At 56.4% G+C, this 19,815-nt stretch overlaps 2 protein-coding genes across 4 annotated transcripts; one reads left to right on the top strand and one right to left on the bottom strand.

Annotated features, from left to right (window-relative positions):
* Positions 1–1,337: 1,337 nt before the first annotated feature.
* On the bottom strand, positions 1,338–9,533 carry LYSMD1 (LysM domain containing 1). The gene is made up of 3 exons (XM_077841096.1): positions 8,969–9,533; positions 5,062–5,375; positions 1,338–3,185 (listed from the first exon to the last, which is right to left on the bottom strand). Exons 1-3 carry the CDS (start codon positions 9,146–9,148, stop codon positions 3,026–3,028), a joined length of 654 nt encoding a protein of 217 aa, XP_077697222.1. The 5' UTR covers positions 9,149–9,533; the 3' UTR covers positions 1,338–3,025.
* Positions 9,534–9,961: 428 nt separating this feature from the next.
* SCNM1 (sodium channel modifier 1) lies at positions 9,962–16,293 on the top strand. 3 transcript variants are annotated; one of them, XM_077841325.1, is made up of 8 exons: positions 9,962–10,093; positions 11,125–11,195; positions 12,415–12,503; positions 12,860–12,957; positions 13,039–13,139; positions 14,044–14,219; positions 14,810–14,936; positions 15,405–16,293. In XM_077841325.1, exons 1-8 carry the CDS (start codon positions 10,043–10,045, stop codon positions 15,502–15,504), a joined length of 813 nt encoding a protein of 270 aa, XP_077697451.1. In that variant the 5' UTR covers positions 9,962–10,042; the 3' UTR covers positions 15,505–16,293. The 3 variants fall into 3 exon arrangements, with proteins under 3 accessions (XP_077697451.1, XP_077697452.1, XP_077697450.1); XM_077841326.1 differs by having other exon boundaries at positions 14,032–14,219; positions 15,410–16,293; XM_077841324.1 differs by having other exon boundaries at positions 14,032–14,219.
* Positions 16,294–19,815: the final 3,522 nt, after the last annotated feature.

Genomic DNA, 19,815 nt, shown 5'->3' with positions numbered 1-19,815 from the left:
GAGCATCTGTGCTGGTCCCTCTACAGCCAGGCAGGTAATTAATCAGAGGAGGAATGTGATTAGCCTTAGGAACTGCCCCAACCTGGTCAGCATTTGGAAGAGGAGCTCCCAGGTGCTCCCGCAGCTTGCACTGGTGAGTCAGTAGGAGGCGCTCTTCCAGCCACCTCAGCCCTGAACCCAGTGCTGTGTGGGGAGCTGCTAAAGGTGCCGGTTTTCTCAAGGCGGCTCCTTGCAGCCATTAAAGAGCCTAGGGCCCTATAAGCTTCACAATTAAAGGTTTTACTGTACCGCGGCCTGTGTGAAATGAGTTTGACGGGTCACAGCCAGGTTGGCAGCATACAGGTGTCCATGGCACAAAAGTGGGGGGGCTCTTCAGAACAGGCTGTTTGCTCACACACCAAAGGGACACGGAGATCGCCCGGGCTCTCAGGCCAGACCCGGTCTGGGCATCCAACCACCACTCCACCTAGGCAAGGAGGAAGTAGACAGAGGAATCCGCAGTTCCCTGTCGCACGCAGGGATGCAACGTCACCGGTTAGCGGAAGCCAGGTGCACTGGGCAGAGGCCAGGGACGGAGAGCAGCTCTGCTGGCACCACTGCCCACAGGACTTGGACAGTTCCAAGGGAGAGGCTGACTGCAGGCAAGGCCAGCCTGGGGCATCGCGGGCAGGTCACTGCAGCGAAGGCGAACGGCGCAGCAATGGGACACACTGGCACAGCGGGCAGGGCAGAGGCAGCCACCACAGGGACAGGCCCAGAGCCGCTCAGGATTCAGCCAGGGGGAGGCGCTGGTCCTGCTTTCCCATCACTGCAAGCCCGACAGATCAATCTCCCACCCTCACTGCATCAGCAGGCCCCTGACACACCCCACCCTGACCCAGGAGCCCCCCTTACCCTGCACCAGCTCTGCCCCCCATTGCTCTGCCGTACCCCAGCGCCCACTATCCCAGCCTTGTGCCCTGCTCAGACTCTGCTGCAGCTCCTTAATCCCAACACAGAGCCCACCACTCCGCTGCTCTCCCAGCCCTGAGCTGCCCCTAGACAGCTCTGCCGCGGCCCCTGCCCTGGGCTACACAGCTTTCCCTGTAACACAGGTGTCATGTGGGCCGTACGCATTGCAATCGAGAGCCTAAGACAAACGACATATCCGCCAATACGGGCCGCACACTGCAACGGAGGGCAAAACATCTAGCGACTTCTATGGGAACAGGATCTGACCCATTTTTGGAGCACTCCCCGCTGACTGCCACTGCTGTACAAAGGCCGACCCAACCCTGCTTTGTGCCTCACCAGGGAAATAAAGGGGAGGAACAGAAATGATTTACCACGGAGCCGTGTTGCGTGTTTTGTTCAAAGAGCAATCAGGATGGAACACTTTTATTTGCAGGTCCCTTAGCAGCCAGCCGATCTCAATCTTGAGCCTGAAAAGTACCTGGCAGAGTTATTTAAAGAGGATTTGGGCCTCTCAGCTGTGAGGCGGCTTTAAAGAGGAACCCAAGGGAGGGTTTTATTTTTAACTCCGATTCCCTCTCCAGAGCTGGGCCGTACTGGACAGCGAAGAGTTCCAAATCAGTACGGCTGAATTAAACAGACGAGCGGGGAAATCGGAGTCCAGCTTACCTGCCCCACACAGAGTCTGGGGCTACTGGCTCAGCTCAAGCAGCTAACGCCTTCCAAAGAGGGGCTGTTCTGGGAGTCCTCCATTCACCCCTGGCCCACAAACGCCAGTTACAAGCCACTAGCTGTCCCTGCCCTACCCCCGACCTGAAACACCAGCTTGGGAGCTGAGAGTCAGTCTGGGTGTTTTCCCTCTCACACCCAGTAACAAAGAGACAAATTAACAGGTGATCAGCAGCACTAGTCTCTCAGGGGCCCCATACAGCCCCAGTGGGGCCAGATGGGCGGAAAGGATTGGTCAGCCCTTGGATTAATGGCACACAAGGAGGGACAGACCCCGGCTCCCTCCCCCACAGCTGGACTGGCACTGCTGGGCTTAGGGCCAGATGCCAGCTCCCTCCCCCACAGCTGGGCTAAGAGGAATCCTAAGCAGTGAGAGGTCATTGAGTACCTCTGGCAGACTCAGGGGACAGATCCATGGGGAGTGGGGGTGGGAGGGGTTGTACCCATCGCTTTCGGGGTGAGGAAGCCAAGCAGCATATGGAATTCGCCCCCTCGGCCCCCAAGCCAGGTCCCAATGGAAAGACTTGGGCGGATTTCAGCTCAGGCCCAAGGGGCTGGGTTTCAACACAGCAGATGCTGAGCCCTTCCCATGGGGGAGTTGAGCATTATCAGCCCGACCCCCTGTGGGCTCGCTGGCGGTGATGCTGACTCTTGCCTGCCAGGCATCCTACGGGATCAGCTGCCAGGGAGTCCTGCCATCCCACAGGACGTCAGGCTTGTGAAGGTGCCTGTTTCATTTAAGGCCAAGGTCCCACAACAGGAAGAGCAGGGAGGGCTGCAGGTCGGGTTTGAGGGGCATCAGTAGATGATGGGGGGTGGGGCAGGGCGGAGGACCTGATCCCGAGGCCTTTCCCTAAAGTCTGAGCGGGGGAGCCAAGGAGACCCAAGGGGGTTGCAGGTGACCTGACAGGACGGGACAGGGAGAGGCTGGCATGCTGGGATGGGGAGCTCTGGCTGCTCTAGCCAGGACTGAGAGCCCGGCAGTGGGAAAGGCCAGCAAGGAGCAGAGCAGTGCAGAAAAAGCCGGACATTAGAGCATGCCGCCAAGACACCTCCGCCCCAAGGGGGTGCTCTGCCAGTCACCCCCATAACACACCTCAATGCATGCCCCCCCCCGCCAGAGAACATCCCCCATACACCGATCCCTCTGCAGCCAGCCCATCCCTCTGCAGATTGGCGCAAAGGCGGGGGCAGCGGGAGGGCTCATGCAGGCTCTTGCCGGGATCAGGGCCGTAGCCCTGGCAGGGCCGTCACAAACCCTGCGCTGCCCCCACTTCTCCCCGTGGCTGGACACGCCAGCTAGGACGGGAGAGGCGAGTCCATGAGGAAAAGGAGGCTCTGCCCATCAGAGCTTGAAGATCTCATCCTCCTGGTCCCGCAGCGTGGCAGCCCGGGTGGTTTTGGTGAGCGGCACGGGGCCCAGCAGGGAGCGCTGCTGAGCGTGAGGCGAGGGCTCGCTCTGATAGGAGCAGGTCCTGCTGGCTCCTGGCTCAGCCCTGGCGATTCTGCGGGGAGAGAGAAGGGAGTTACATCTTGGACGGGGAATGACCACCGCAGACGGGCCCTGCTCAGGGATCCCCCCAGCCATGCCCTCCTTGGGGGGGGGGTGAACTGACACACTACCCTGTGCTGGGGCTGGGAAGGATCCAGGGAAGAGCCCCCTTTAGACACATTGGGCCAGCGCGGGGAGTGGGGTACCTAGGGGTGCAACGGACCAGAGATGACAGAGTACAGATGGGGAGGGTGTAGGGAGGCCTGTATAATCCCTGTGGGATCTTTGTTCAAAGCTACAAAGTAACCTAGGGCTGGAGTGAATCAGCAGAGCTGTGGGGAGGATGCCATGGGATGGGACTTCTGGGGCTGGGATTGAGGGACACTGGCACAACTGGGGTTGGGGGATGAGCACAGGGCTGGGGTAGGAGGGGGCTGTGGGTCAGGATTGAGGGGCAATGCCCAAGCTGGACGGTTGGGGCCCAGGGCTGGGGTAGGAGGGGGCTGCAGGTCAGGATTGAGGGGCAATGCCCAAGCTGGAGGGTTGGGGCCCAGGGCTGGGGTAGGAGGGGGCTGCAGGTCAGGATTGAGGGACACTGCCCGAGCTGGGGGGCCAGGCCTGGGATAGGAACTGCAGAGATCTTCAACGCAGGCAATGGCGCCCTCTAGTGGTCACAGAGGCTAGTCAATGGCAAGCAGCGGCCGGCTCCTTAGCCCAGCCAGCTCCCCTAACACAGTCCTCAGAGGCCCAGCTGTGCCAGACTCCCAGGCCAGGAGAAGGGCATTCCCTCTACAGCAGCCGACTGAGGGGAGACGGTGGCTCCTCTGGCTGTGCCCTGAGCTAATGCACTGGCTGTTTAACCCCCCTGCAGCACTGCACAGAAGGGAGGAAAATAACTGAACAGCTTCTGTCAATCCCCGTTTCCAGCAGCACAGGGAGGTCTGCCCCACGACCCACAGGGAGGTAGGTGCTGACAGCCTGGATCAGACCCAGGCCTCATCCAACCCAGCATCTCCCCCTCCTCCAGCAGCGACCGACGGCCGTTTCCCTGGAGTAACCCAGGAAACATCCCAGTGCCCCCCATGAATTCCTTCCCACCCCGACGCCCTGCAGCGAGCGGCACATGCCCGGCAGGACACGAGTTCCTGGCTCTTATCTCTTGCCCGCACAGCGCCAGTGGGAGATGAAGTTGGGGGAGGGAGGGGCCCTGGGAACAAACAGCATCAAAGCAAACATGTCTGTGTGTGCCTGGGTTGCTGTTTGTCACCTTCAGAGAACTCCCCACCGTGCACGTCTCTACTCCCCCATCCTAGCTGCCATGAGCATGGCACGTAGTCGCCGATGGCGCCGGGGGGGGTGGGGGCCGGGCAAAGCTTGAGGCTACGTCACCTCCCCCCCATCAGCAAGGAACGACCCCTCACTCTCCGACCTCCATTCACTACAGCCCCTGCCAGGGCACCGCCCCTCAGGCTTGGGGACCCCTGGGTAGGTGGGTTTCTTGGGGGGCTGGGGAGGAGCAAACTATGGGGCAGGACATGGAGGATCTCACAGGCTTCGGCGCTGGGCTCTTTTACTTTGACAAGCATGGCGCCTGATTCGCTGGGGCTTTAATTTCTCCCTCCCCGCCAAGGGGCATGTAAAACCTGAGCAGGGGGTACTCAGGCATCACTGCGTCCCCTGCAGGAGGCAGCTGGCACTTGTGGGGTCACTTCGCCCTGTAGCAGCCCCACAGAGGATATAAGCGCTAACCCAAGGGCAGCCAGTGGAGATTCTCCTTTAGCGCAGCTGGCAGGGGCCTACGAGCAGGTCTGGGGATTGATCCTCTACCCCTACAGCCCGGGCACTGCATTAGTGGCTTGGCGCGACAGTAACCTCAAGGTGGCACTTACGCGATCTCCCCCTCCCGCAGCTTCTTCACTGCAGCCTTCTTGGACAGGCTGATCTCCAAGTCGAGCCTCCTTAAGAAATCCGCGGCCGAGAGGTCGTGGCAGGGGGTGGCACCTGTGCTAGTCACAGGGCCATTTTTTAGCACCGGCTTCTCCTCCCCTGTGGCAGGCCGCCTGGCTTCTTCCTCCGCCTCTTCCTCCAGGTTTAAGCCGTTCGCCATCTGCTTGGGCTCCACCAGGATGGGGATGTGCAGTGTCGTCTTGAGGAAGATGGAGTCACTGGTGTACAGCCGGTTTGCCCGCTTAATCTGCTCCATCTGGGAAGAGACCATAAGCACCTGTGACCCCTCCAGGCCTGGGACACACGTCACCAACCCCCTTCTCTATACACCAGGAGAACAACGGCCTCTGATCCAGGGCTTGTTCCCTAAAGCTCCTTTGCAGGCTGGACACCTAATATCATGGCACCACCGAAATGGGGTGGAGGGCACCAGTAAGCAAACAGAACAATGAGGGCAGGCATGCGCATGATGTGATCTGGGCTGCGGGTGCCGGGCTCATGCTGGCAGGGAGACGGGTTAGGGGGTTGCTGGAACTTGAATGCCACGGTAGGAGGGGGAGGGAAACTGACCAAGCCCCTGGAGGATGGTGTTCAATGCAGCCAGGCAAGTACTGTGCTGTCCCAGTGGCTAGAAGAGAGGCGTGCCATTGTTAGGCAGGGAGGATCCCCTAGCACACTTGCCTCCTACGCTCAGCCAGGGGTGGATGAGGGAGACGGGCTGGGAGTCCACCACCACGGCACGTGCCGCGACTCCAGCCCAGAGACCGAAAGACCCTCCCTTCCGCCTGACTGGTGGCTTGTTGGGCTCCTGCAAAATGAGCTGGCAGGTTCTCAGCATCTGTCACACAAACGCAGCTGGCCACCCTGGCTGGCAGCCCCAGAGACAGCTCCCCGCTTTCCCAGCCCCTCCAGCTGCAGGGCAGGAGCACACCAGCAGGGGGCAGCATGCATGTGTCATGGGGAAGACTGAACTGGTGCTGTCAGGCTGCAGGGCCTGTCAAGATTCAAACTGCTACACTCCCAGAGTCACTCAACAGCCATCTGCTGCCTGATCACACATGCAGGGCCCGGGCAGGCTGGAGGTGATACCGGGGCAAGCTTTTTCTGCAGCAGAAACTGATCTCTGCCCCCCGCCTCCCTCCCCGAGAGCCACATGAGGCCAAAGGAACAGAAAGTTGCAAAAACAGGAAATGAGAAAGATGTGAGAGCGTGTGTGTGTGTGCGTGTGTGTGCGTGTGTGTGCGTGTGTGTGCGCGCGCACGCACAGGGGATCAAGAGGAGACAGCGAGTGCAGGGTCGGAGCCCTGATCCTGCATGAGACTCCAGACATTCAGCCCCCCGTGCACCCCCCCTTACCGCCACACCCCAGGGACTCCAGAGGGGTGCCCGCTCAGAGTTCCACAATCAGGGTGCTGGATTGTAGAGTCCTAGGGGTGGGGACTCAGTCTCTGATCTCGCAGCCAGTCCCCTGGCACTGCTCTGGAGCAGTATCAATTATTAGGGTTCATTATGTGTATTGAAGTAGCCTCAAACAAGAGCCAGGAGTCCTCACTGTAGGGGGATCAGAGGTGCCTGGACTCTGGAGAGGTGACTCCTCCCAGTGCCCCTTTTCTTAGGGGTGCTCATGACAGGACCCTCCCTGCTTCACCCCAGACACTCGGCAAACAAAACTGAAAAGGGGTAACGCTAAATGCTTCGGCAGAGCTCCTTGTCCAAGACACACCAAGCACTGTACAAAATGGGGGTGTGTGGGGGGGGAAATCAATCTGGAGCCAAGCTGCAGAATCAGGGCCTACAAGGGGAAGAATGAAAGTCAGGACGCATTAGGAAACCCAGGGGAAGGATTCACTCTACAGATATAATTGCTTGTTTCGCACATTTCTTGAGGGGATCCCTTAAGAGCGTCCTCAGGAGGGCCTGGAAATGGAGAGCTGGCAGCTTGAGGAGCATTCACCAGTGCTGTGGCAATTTGAAATCAGATAGCTAGCGCTTTACCAAAGATAGGTCAATAGCAATAACTTGGTTTTTGTAATAGAAAAACTGAGGCCCAGAGTGGGGAGTAGAACCCAGGCAGGGTGGATAAAAATCAATGATTTTTTTGTATTAAAATTCCTTTTGAGGAAAAAACCTATCTAAAGATAGTTTTAATTAAGACACATTATAGCTCAGATATCTCATCATGGATTAGGGATTATAAATTCTAATTCTATAGTATGAGAATATATATTCAAGTAATGTTCAAGAAAAGTTTTGTAATGAGTTCTAATAGTTCATGGATTAGGGACCCAATTTTGTATAGATAGAAAGATTAACCTAAACAATCTACCCATAAAAGAGACCCAGTTTGGGAATAAGAACCATTCAAGAAATATGTTTGCTGATGATGTTTTAAAGAAAGTCACACCAGTGACTCCTTTTCTTTTTGCGAATACAGACTAACACGGCTGTTACTCTGAAACCAGTGAACTGGTGGAAGTCACTTAAGCACTTGGATTCAGAGACTGCTGAAGTGATAATCTCACTTTTAACAGCAGTAGCTTCTTCTGCCGGTGTAGAAAAAATATTTTCTTCCTTTGGACTAATTCATTCCAAATTGAAAAGAGCACTTGTGGAACCTTAGAGACTAACAAATTTATTTGAGCATAAGCTTTCGTGAGCTACAACTCACTTCATCAGATGCAAATTCCAAATTGACAGGTTTCAGAGTAACAGCCGTGTTAGTCTGTATTTGCAAAAAGAAAAGGAGTACTTGTGGCACCTTAGAGACTAACCAATTTATTTGAGCATAATCTTTCGTGAGCTGTAGTGATGAAGTGAGCTGTAGCTCACGAAAGCTTATGCTCAAATAAATTGGTTAGTCTCTAAGGTGCCACAAGTACTCCTTTTCTTATTCCAAATTGAGAAATTGTTTGGTACCTGAAAAAGCAGGAAAGCCTGTTTTTCTTTTCCAGATTATGAACAAACAGGAAAATGAAGGTGAAGACAACTGAGTTATCTGCAGAAACCAATATTTTAAGTTTCTCATGTTGACCTGGCTGACATGGTCGATTTTTTTTTTGGCGGGGGGGGGTTAACATTCATTTATTTATTTTAGCTAAAAACAATTTTTAACCAAAACAAACCTGATTTTAAAAAACTTGAATGTTTAACTAAATTCAAAAATTCATATGCTTGTTTTGGTAAAATATTATATGTTTGCTGTTGAAGAAAAAAATCCAGAATACTTAACGTTGTTGTTTTAGTTAAATAAAACAATTTAAATGTCTGTCTGGTGAAGTTCTCCTCCTAATACAGCATGGCAAGAAAATCCTCCAAATATTAATTAATAATCTCTTGAATTGGAGATAGTTCACCTCCCAATGACTTCATAAATATCTGCTTCAATTACCTTTGGTAAATGAAATAACCAAACATTCATTTTCTGATATAGCTGTAAAACTAATCTGAAAAGTTTTCAAAATAAATCACTTTAAAAATGTATGGTGCATACCTTCTAAAAATGAAACCTACATCTATCTCTGAGTTGTGAAGTTATGTATTAAGGTTATAACAACCAACAAGAATGCACTTTTATGCAGAAATCCATTATTAAATCAAGTCTTCCTAATTAGTGATTTAAATAATGATTTAAGTCAATTTGATGTAAATTAAATCCACCCTGAACCCAGGAGACCTGGCTTCCAGTTCCCTGCTCCATCCACAAGACCCCAGTCCCCTCCCAGAGCGAGGAAGAGAAGCCAGGAGTCTGGCACTCTGTCCCCCACTCTAACCGTGGGACCTCACTGGGGCCCTCCTGCCAGGTCACCTGCACCCCCCTGATTGCAATAAAAAGCTGCCGCGCTGACCTACCGTAACCCCATACTTGAGTGCCAGCCCCTGCAAGGTGTCCCCCGGCTCCAGGCGATGTTCCACCCTCCTCTCCCTCACCGGGGAGCACATGGACTGGACAAGGCTGCCGTAGGACCGGGTCTTGCTGCCGCAGAGCAGCCGAGCCCCTCCAGGGGACCCCTGCCTGGAGGGGGAGGCCATCCCTCCCCCTCCAGTCAGTGGGGCGCCAGTGCGGGCAGCAGAGGTGCCCAGGCTCTGGAGGGGCTTTCCTGAGGGGTGCTCATGGCAGGACCCCCCTCGAGCAGAGTAAACAGCCAGGCCAGGGCTCCCCCACTCTGAGCCCCCCCACAACGCTCTCTGCTTTCCTGCTTGTTCGCCCCTCAGCCTTTACTCCAGGGCACAGGCGGGGGGGGGGGCAATTTCCGCACCCACGCTGAACAGGTGGGGGAGGGGATGGAAGGGAGGTCCCCCAATTTCCTGCCCACCCCTTACACCAGAGAGGGATGGGGGGGGTCTCCTCAATCTTCTCTGTCCCCTCCCCAGCTCCTTCTTTATTCGGGGGAAGGGGCAACCCCCCCCCCCCGGAACCCAGCCGCTCCCCCGGACCCAGCCACCCCCCAGCGGCCCCTCCCCTGCAGAGCAGCCAGGGCCCGCAGCCTCCCGTGTCGCTCAGCGGGTCCCCAACAGCTGAGCGGGGCGGGGCCAGCCCCGTCCCCCTCCTACCCCACGCAAAGACCTCTGGGACATGTGGTCTCTCCGTGGTTAGTTGCCTGCCCCCCCAGGATCCCTGGCAGCTCCTCCCACCCCATAACCGTGTTGGGCCAAAGAGGTGGCACAATGGGGAACATTCCCCCCAGCCCAACCACAAGCCACGCCGAAGGGGAGAGGGGCCAGGGTCCGGGACTACATTTCCCAGCATGCCCCGCCTCCTCGGCCCCTCTCAATGCTTCATGGGAGGTTTAGGCCAAGGGGCCTATCCGCGCGGAGCGCCAAGAGGCATGCTGGGAAGGGTAGGCCGGGAAGTGAACCAAACCGGAAGTGCTGGGTGGCCGCAGTTCCCATGGTTACCGCGGCCGGGGGTCGCGGAGCGCCGCCATGTCCTTCAAGCGGGAGGGGGATGACTCGGGCCAGCTGAATGTGCTGCAGGTGAGCGGCCGGGTCGGGCTGGGCAGTGGGGTCGGACACCCCGGCTCCGCAGAGCTGTCCTGGGCCGGGGCGCGTCAGGTGCCCAGAGCGACCCCGCCTCGGCTCCCCGCAGCCCCAGAGTGACCCCCCCGGCTCCGCCTTAGTCCCCACAGAGCCCCCCCATCCCTCCCGGCTCCGCCTCAGTCCCCCCAGAGCCCCCCATTCCTCCGGCTCCCCACAGCCCCAGAGTGACCCCCCCGGCTCCTCCTCAGTCCCCCCAGAGTCCCCCGGCTCCCCGCAGCCCCAGAGCGATCCCGCCCGACTCTCCCTAGCCCCCCATCCCCAGAGTGACCCCCCCGACTCCTCAGTCCCCCCACATCCCCCTGGCTCCCCACATCCCCAAAGCGATCCCCCAGCTCCCGTCAATTCCCCGCTACCCCGAGCTCCCCCCATTCCAAGAGGAACCCCCCTGGCTCCCCCTCAATCCCTCCTCAGAGTGACCCCCCCCATCCTCCCAGCTCCCGCGACCCCTCCCCAGCTCTCCCCATCCCCAGAGCAAGCCCCTCAACTCCCCGCCCCCTGGCTCCCTCCAGCCCTCCCACTGCCCTGCAGCCCCAGAGCAGTCCCCAAGCTTCCCTCTCAACCCCCGAGTCACCCCAATGCTTCCCCCCCCCACTCTCCCATCCCCAGGGTGATCCCCTAACACCTCTTGGCCCTCTCCAACCACCCCAAAACCTCTCGGCCTCTGGCTCCTCTTCCCCCCCCCCCCATCCCTGCTGCTCTGGGCTCTATTCACAGCATTGCCACTGGCCTGCTGGATTACCTTGGGCAAGTCACTGCCCTGCTCCATGCCTCAGTTTCCCCATCTGTAAAATGGTGATAATGCTACCAGCCTCCTTTGTAAAGCGCTCTGAGACCCACGGATGAAAAGCACTAGATAAGAGCTAGAGATTGTTATTCTTATTGATCTATGGCCACACTGATGCCAGTTGCTCTGCTGCCTACACCAGAGAGATTGATTCCTCAGTAACGTGGCCTGTTCGTTTATTCAGAAAAGAAGAGTTGCAGATCTGCTGGCAAACTACATCCCAGAGGACGAGGCGCTGTTGCTAAGGAACGGCAGGTGCGTTAGACCCATTCAACAGCAAGCAATATGGTTCTGAGAAGACCGTATGCCATAAGGATCGGGTCAGATAAAATCCAACCTCAGCCTAAAGCCCACATTGAAACATGATCCTTTGAATTGGTTCAATTCATTAATTAGTGTATTTATTCATTCTGAGGACTGAAGCTGCAAAATTGGCAGTGTGGCCGAATGCACAGAGTACTGGAGTTGGAATCAGGACACCTGGGTTCTCTTCCCTGATCTGCTACAGCCTGCTAGGTGTCCTTGGGCAAATCCCTTCATCGCTCTGTGCCTCAGTTTTCCGATCTGTAAAATGGGGATAACAAGACTGCTCTTCCTTTATCAAGCTCTACTCATGAAAAGCACTAGATAAGAGCTAGCTAGGGGTTGTTATTTGTTATTAAATTCAGATCTGGATTTCCAAGGCCCCAGCATTCAGGAATGTTTTGCTCAGGCCCATTATAAAAATAGGGACAATCTGTAAAAGTTAGACCCAGATCTGGATTTCAAACACCACCAAAATCTGGGGTGCTGGGGTCTGGGCTGTATATTGAAGCTGATCTGGGTTTTTTTTAATTTTAGTTTTCATTTTGGCTTTGCAGTTCCCACTTCTCTTCAGATGTAAAAGAGCCATACGTCCCCCAGAGAGCCTCTGGCTAATATTACACACTCAGACCGGTTGGCTCGGCATTCAGACTTTTGGATGTCTGTCAGAGAATGAGCACGGTCCAGTGGCCACAGAGCCAGGAATTTTGGGTTCAGTTCTTGACTCTCCTTGGTTGTCACTTACGTTGTCCTGACCTGTTTCCTCAACTGCAAACTGGGGATAACAAAACAGAGGGTGTGTGGTCCAGCATCCAGAGCATTGGAGAGGGAGTCGAGATACCTGGGTTCTCTTCCCAGCTCTGTCATTGACTCATTGGGCAAATCACTCAGTTTCCCCGTGGGTGAGATGGGAATAGTAACACTTAACCTGGCTGCCTGTGCTTTGAGAGCCTCAGCCAGTTACATTCGTTGAGGTCCCACTGCGCTGGGTGAATCTGAGAATCATGGTAATTTATTCTAGTGGATGTAACTAGTGTCTCTTCCAGCTCAGTGTTACCAACTGCGCTGTGTCTCTTAACACTGATAAGGGCTGGGGGGCATCTGTCCTAATAGGTGTGCGTGACGGGGGATGCTCCCGGCTTGATGTGACTGTTTTTCCTCTCTCTCTCAGATACGCCTGCACAGTGTGTTTCCACCGTCCAGTCTTTGACACACTTGACATGCTGACGGTCCATAGGGCCGGCAAGAAACACGTAGCTAGTAAGTCAGCCCTAAGGGCTCAGTTCCTCAGGGAGCTGCAGACCCTGGGTAGTGGGGATGGTGCAGGAGGAAGGAACAGTCCAGCTTCACTCCCAAAGCTCAGGAGCAGTCAGTGGTGCTGGTAGGTAGAAGACAGATTGAGATGTCCCAGCGAGGTTTGGACCTTTATAGTGCTTGGATTGCTCAAAGCCATCCATCCATCCCCCTGAGACACAGCAGGAGGGGGCAGTCCGTGCCACCCCAAACCGACAGCCACTTGGGCAGCCCTTTGGCAGTGTAACTCTGGCTGGGTGGCAGACTGCCTGGCGAGAGTCTCGCGCCTGGATTACCTGTGTCTGTCTCTCTCTGTGTCCCAGGCCTGCAGACGTTCTACGGAAAGAAGCGGTCAAATGAGAATGAGGTGCAGAAGCGGCGGCAGCAGGAGTTCCTGCGGGCAGAGGAGGCGGGCACGCAGGTTGGCATGTGTGCCCTATGGGAACCCCTCCCACGACCTTTACCCGGCTGGCTGTCCTGAGCTTGTCTGTGTTTTCCTTAGGATCTTGCGTTCCCTGCACCCTTGCTGGCTCAGACCAGGAAGATTGCCCAGAACGCTTTGCTGAAAGCCTCTCCCTATAACAGCTGCTGCCGAAGGAACAGGTAATACCTATCCGTTCCCTGCCAGCTCGGGTTGAGGGTTCGCCATGGCATCGGGGGCTGGTACGAGAGCCTGGCACAACCTTGGCAAGGTCTTTGCTGCTGGGTGGCACCACCATCTGCTGGACATCTGCCCACAGCAGGCTTTTCTGCTCTGTTCCTCTCTAAGGGCCATTCGCCCAGTGGGTGTCAGTTAGCATAGCTCTATGGATGTCCGTGGCATGGTGCTGACTTACACCAGCTGGGGATCTGGCCCTGAATCCTTAAGCTGGTCGTTTTCTTGGTAGGCCAGGCTCCGGGTGTAGTGGGAATGATTTCAGAGCGGGGGATTGCAAGTCTCTTCCATGTCTGCTTTATATTTCAGCAGTGGAACGCGTATCATGTAAAGGCACAGCTTTGAGAAGAGAGTGTGGTCTAATGGTCAGAGCAGGGGACCTGCGTTCTGTTCCCAGCCTTAGGTGGTTAGGGCGGAGGACTAGAAGAGATGATGCGTGGGTTCTCTTCCCAGCTCTGGAAAGGGAGTGAAGCCTGGTGGCTAGAGCAGGGGGATTGGAAGTCAGGACTCCTGGGTTCTGTTCCCAGATCTGGGAGGGGAGCGGGTCTGGTGGTTAGAACAGGGAACTGGGGATCAGGACTCCTGGGTTCTGTGTCCAGCTGTGCCACTGACTTGGTCATGTCCCCTCCGTGCCTCAGTTTCCCCTTCTGTAACACCGGGATAATATTTATTTTCCTTACGTGGGGAGTTGTGCGGGTTACTCCCTGTCCAGAAATCACTTTGGGGTCCTCTGACGGATGGGGCTCTAGACAGCAAGATACCATCCTTGGTTGTCACTGTGGCTGTGCACAATGGGCAGCTGGTCAACACTAGTCACAGGGGACCTGCTGTCTGTTTTAGGTCCGATGGCAGCAGCTCAAGCGTTAGTTCTTCTGGGAGGGAGCCTGCTGCCCCCACTGCCTTCGGGAGTGCTGTTGGGAAGCAGCCGGCAGAGCCGGGAAGCTCCGTGGCGAGAGGTGAAGAGGGATGTGCCGCTGCGGACGCCCCCCACTCCATGCGGCTTCCTGGACACGCCAGCCCTCGAGCAGGTACGAGCCTGACAGGCTCCGGGGTCTTGCCCCTTCCACTGAGGCGCCTGGGGACAGTTAAATCGACCATTCACCTGTCTCACTGTAGTGGCTCATATGTTTCTGCAATCCTCGGGAAATTCCACTGCTGTTGTTTGCCTGGTAGAGTGTGGGGCAGGGCTGGGAGTCAGGACTCCTGGGTTCTATCTCCAGCTCTGGGAGGGGAGTAGGGTCTAGTGGTTAGAGTGGGCGGTGGGGTGGGGCTGGAATTCCACACTCCTGGGTTCTCTTACTCTGCCCACCATTTATTTGCTATGTTGCGTTGGGGCAAATCCCCAAGCTTTGGTTTTCCTTGGGGGGTGCATTCGTCATTGTCACTCAGGGTTGTGAGCGGCACTACAGATCACTGTAGAAATGCAAAGTGCCATTATCCCTGTCACATGAGCTCCCTGATCTCAGCCTCCCATGAGCCGCCGATTTGGCTCGAAACTAAGTGCGTCCACAGAGGTGATGAGCTCTCTGCAGAGGTGCCGGGCGGTGGGCAGCGATGTTCCATCCCGACCTTCCAAGGCCTCACGGCCTCATCGCGTCCCCCTTTCTTCTCATTCTAGATTTGCAGAAGGAACCTGCTGCGAGGATCAAGAGAAGCAGCAAAGGAAAATCCTCCTTGTCTCCCCAGCCTGAAGCCATCAGCCCTGAGAAGCGCCAAGCTCTGGAGCACTATCTCCTGCTCAGGAGGTGAGCTGGCTTCTGCTTGTTCCCCGCATAGCAGCAGGGTGCATCGGCAGGGGTCCGATCCCTGGGGCTGAGTGGTAGGAGCTCATCTCAACACTCAGCAAAGGGAAAAGCCCCCAAAGTCCTCTCCAGCCCATTGCTGGGGGCCAGCCCGGGGATATAATCTACCATCTGTCCTCCATGGCTCTGCCCATCTAGTTCTTGGGCTCTCATGCATGCAGTCCCGCACAGCGCTCCTCATCCATCCATCTCCAAATGCTTTACAAAGGGATGGCTTCACAGGTGAAGGGAAACTGAGGCACAGGGAGTGGGATGGAGAGACTGGCACTGACAGAACTGGGTATAGAACCTAGGAGTCCTGTGCCATGTCAGCAGAGAAACCATCTCCTTAACACCATCCTTCAGTCTTCTTCAGTTGGCATCCACCTGTCCTAGTGTTTGTAACTCTCTGACTGTCTGTCCTTCCCTCAGCTCAGGCTGGATCCAGGACACTTCAGGCAGGTGGGTGAAAGACGAGAACGTGGAGTTTGACTCTGACGAGGACGAGCCACCGTCTCTGCCTCCATGCTGACTTCTCAGCCTCTCCAACAAGTGGGATACCCCCAGGAACCGGGCCCGGTACCGAGCAACGCTGACCGATCTCTTGGGATGAGGCTGGCAGCGGGGGCAGGAACGGCCTGTCTGCATCTTCTCATGGCTTTGACTTGGGATATAAATCACCAGGGAAGAAGGATGTTTCCAAACAATTCCTAGAAACCTCCATCACCGCTTCATTGTATCCACAGACACTGCTGGGGTCACTCACAGTGGGAGCTGTCATGTTGCCACTGCCAAAGGTTCCCAGCACGAGGTCTGCTCTGTCTCTGGGGATGAGCACAAGGGTGAGACACAGCTCTCGGCGGGACACGGGAAAGTGGAGAGTGTCGGAGGAAGTCAGTGCTTCGGGCTCATCTAGCATCTTTCAACCCAGGATCTTAAAGCTTCTCCCAGAGGGAGGAAAGTATCATGCCCCTTTCATGTGGGGAAACTGAGGCACAGACTGGCAACAAGGAATGGAACTCAGGAGTCCTGACTCCCACTTATGTTCTGATCACTTTTATTAGGTGTATTACGGTAGCACTTAGGCATCCCAGCTGCTGATCAGGACCCCATTGTGCTGGGCACTGCACAGATACAGAACAAAGGAGACGCTCTCTGCCCCCCAGAGCTCATGGGACAATGCTCTCTCCTAACAGGCAATTCTCTGGCCTTTTTTCCCCCGGTGGTTTAAGTTTGTTTTTAAAAAGTCGATCCTCAAATCGAATTGGCTTCTCCCTGTGCTGCGGGGGTGGCTTGGTACATTAAAAAGCAATACAGACGTCTTCTGTTCTCCTACTTCCTGGGGCCTATTCTGCAGCAGCCCAGGGTGAGGTGGCACCTTCCTATTTGCATTACATTTGACGCTTCATTTCAAATATACGTATGTTAGCGACCACACACAGTAACAAGGAAAAGGGTGGTGGTCCCTGTGAGGCATTCCAGGGCCTGAGCACGTGCTCAATTGTAACTATGGGAGCAGTCCCATTTGAAATCAGGGCTTACAGTTGAGCACAGGCTTAAGTGCTTTGCTGGATCAGAGGGCTAAAATTATTGTTATTTATTAGATGTATTATGGTAACACCCTAAAGCCTCGGTCATGGAGCAGGACCCTGTTGTGCTAGGCGCTGTATGTTATGTATTAAGTGTATTACGGTAATGCTCAGGCACCCTAGCCATGAACCAGGAACCAATGGCACTAGGTGTTGGAGTTATCTATTAGTTATATATTACATGTACTACGGTAGTGCTCCAAGCCCTAGCCATGTACGAGGTACCCATATTAGGTGTATTATGGTAGCACCTTAAAGCCTTGGTCATGGACCTGGACCCTCTTGTGCTAGGTGCTGTATGTTATGCATTAGGTGTATTACGATACTGCTCAGGAGCCCTAGCCATGAACCAGGAGCCCCTATTAAGTGTATTATGCTTGCGCTCAGGCATCCTAGCCATGAACCAGGACCCCATGGCATTAGGTGTTGTACGTTATATAGTAGGTGTATTACAGTAGCGCTCAGGAGCCCTAGCCAGGAGCCCATATTAGGTGTATTACGGTAGCACTCCAGCCCCCCCCCCCCCCAGCTATGGGCTAGGACCCCGTGGTGCTAGGCACTGCACAAACACACACCAGACCAATGTCCCTGCCCCCCAGAGCTCCCAGTCTCCCAGTTGTTTTTTCCCTGTAGCCCTTGTGGGTCCTTAGACCCAGTCATAGAAACGCAGAGGCCAGATCATCTTCCTTCCTAGTCCTTGGTCAGACTGGTGTAACTCCACTGATCAGGCATCATGCCTGATTTGCACCAGGAGAGTGAGAGGCGAGCAACTCTTGGTTCCCACTGACCCAGCTGAGCTTTCCAGGTTTCGTCAGCCCTCGATTTGCACCCTGGCCCGTTCCTATCCCCATTTCCCGCCTCCCTGACCCAGTATCCTCCCTGCTCAGGCCACAGCAAGGCCTTGGGGTTGGCCCCTCCAGATGTCCTGGCTCCTGGTCAGTTTTCTAGCTGCTGTGCATGCTGGCAGACCTCAGAGCCTTGTGGGCCTTCAACGTTCGAATCCTGAACGTTCCCAGCTACTGTGCTTGCACTGAGTTTCCAGCGTTTGTTAATACAGCTTGAACTCTGCCAGGCATGAGCACAGGGGGGCTAACTGGCCAGCCGCCTTTCTGCTCGGGGCCCAGAACTTGCAGGTGGAGGGTCAGCTCAGGTCGTTAAAGCGACCTCAGCAAGGGTGGGAGCCCAGGGCCTCGACCCACCTGCTGAGCCGCTTGTGAAAGCGACCGGGTTGCATCTCCTGTTCAGTTCAACAAGGATGGAGGCTGCATGTGAGGCCTTTTCACCAGCCCCTCAAGCACCCCTAGCTGGTTCACGTCCTGCTTCGAGGAGCTAAGGAGGACGGCAGCTGAGGGAAGGGGGTGCGGATTGGCATCAGGTGTGGGGCCTCTGGATCAGCACCGGAGGGCCCTGGCTTGGAAAAAGGATTGTGAAGCTACTGGCCCTGGTGTTCTTCCATGCAGCCCTCGGAGCCTCCCAGAGGGCGCCGTAAGCTTAGTTATTGGGAGACACAATGGCAGCCTGGAGGCCTGCCGGCTCCCCCCTCCACTTCTACTCCTCGTGAGGTCTGGTGAGGCAGGCCTGGGCCACAGGACAGCCGGGCTCCCTTCCTGACTCTGCTACTGATATGCTCCATGACCATGAGCGAGTCCCTTGCCCTCCCTGTGCCTCAGTTTCCTTGTGTGTGTCTGCTCTATTCAGACTTTGAGCTCTTTAAGGTAGGGGCTGTCTCTCACGCTGGGGCTGCAGTGCCTGGTGCGAGGGGCCCCTGTCTAGCCACCACTGTCGGACAGCGATAAATCTAAATACTGGGGTAAAGTTTCCTCCCTGGCAGCGTCCGCTCCACCGCACGTGAGGCTTCTGTGCTGCTACCCCGGGTGCTCTGCCTCCAGCGCAGTGAGCGGACTGGCTGGATCCTCCTCCTGATCAGCAGGCCCCAAGTTTGGAGCAGCTGATCTGAGCCCCAAAGGGCCCTGCTGAGAACGAATGGGCCACATGCACCCCCCCAGAATACAGGCAGAGCAGGGGCTGCCCTGGGGAGTGATCAGCTCCCCTTAACCCATGGCCAAGGTCACGGAGGGGAATCCGCACACCCTGTGGCCCTTGGCTTTGGGGGAGGAATAGGCACAGAGGAGAACCTCATGCTGTGAACCTCAGCTGCGAGGCCAAAGGGGCTGTGGCCCCTGAGCCCCTTGGGAGGGGAGGGGGGATGCTTGGCATGATGCAAGAGCTGCAGGGAGTGGGGGGTGGTGCCTCTCGTCTTCCTGCAGGCAGTTCAGGAGCAGCTCTGCCCCTGCAGGCACTTTGTGGGCACTGCTCTGCCACGTTTCCCGGGTTCAGGTTGTGAACAAGGCCCTGGGAGCCTGGGCTGAGCCAGGCCAGTCTGGCCTCTAGGTCAGGCTCCTGCCTATAAATAGGCAGCGGGTGTTGGGTGGCTGTGCCCGCTGGGTCCCTGCGGGGGGAGGCTGTGCTCCCGGGCTGAATCGCGCCGAAGGGCTCTGGCAGCAAAGCGCTGCAGGGGAGGATCACGGGGCCGGGTGCTGGTGCCAACGGGGCGTGAAAGGGGCCCAGGCTGCAGGCAGAGGGGCCGGCCCTGGGTGCGGCCGGAGCTGGAGTTCCCTCAGGAGCGTGGGGCCTGTTGGGCTCAGTCGAGCTGACTGCGGGCGGGGGGAGTCACCGCCCAGAGGGAGCAGGCGGGCACCGTCCCGGCTATGGAAGTGGGCGCTCCCCGCGCGAGGCTGGCCTGATCTGGCTCATGCCACGTGAGACGCTCCCCCACCAGCCGCGTACACCCTGCTCAGCGTCCCGCAGGACAGCTGAGCCGCCTGCTTTAATAGGTTGTTTCCAGCTGCTAGACGTGTAAATTTTAGGGCTTATAAACCTTTCCGGCTTGGGGGGAGGGGTAGTGCGACACACTTGACTGATGGCAGCCAAGAGGCCACCTGGAGGGGAAGGGAGCATTGTGGGAAGGATCGCAGGGGCCTTCATCTAGCTGAGGAAGAGGAGAAGGCGGTGTGTGGTGGGGTGCCATTGGTGGAGATAGGGTCCAACCCCGGTTACTGGGTATGGGGGACAGTGCTGGCTGGGAAACCCTTGGCCTCCTTCCTCTCCTTGAGGGTGACGTCCGCGCTGGGCCGTAACCCGATCACCCTCGCTCCGTTTCACGGGCTGATCCCAGGGGTATAAATACACCAGGGCAGGGGGCACTTGGCTGCGGCGCTGCCTGCCTGCGGCCATTCCCCCAGTGGCAGCTCCGG

Source organism: Eretmochelys imbricata, chromosome 24, assembly GCF_965152235.1.
Source record: "Eretmochelys imbricata isolate rEreImb1 chromosome 24, rEreImb1.hap1, whole genome shotgun sequence".
Classification (NCBI taxonomy): Eukaryota; Metazoa; Chordata; order Testudines; family Cheloniidae; genus Eretmochelys; species Eretmochelys imbricata.
The sequence above is the reverse complement of the archived record's forward strand: the minus strand, read 5'-3'. Positions and strand labels throughout refer to the sequence as shown.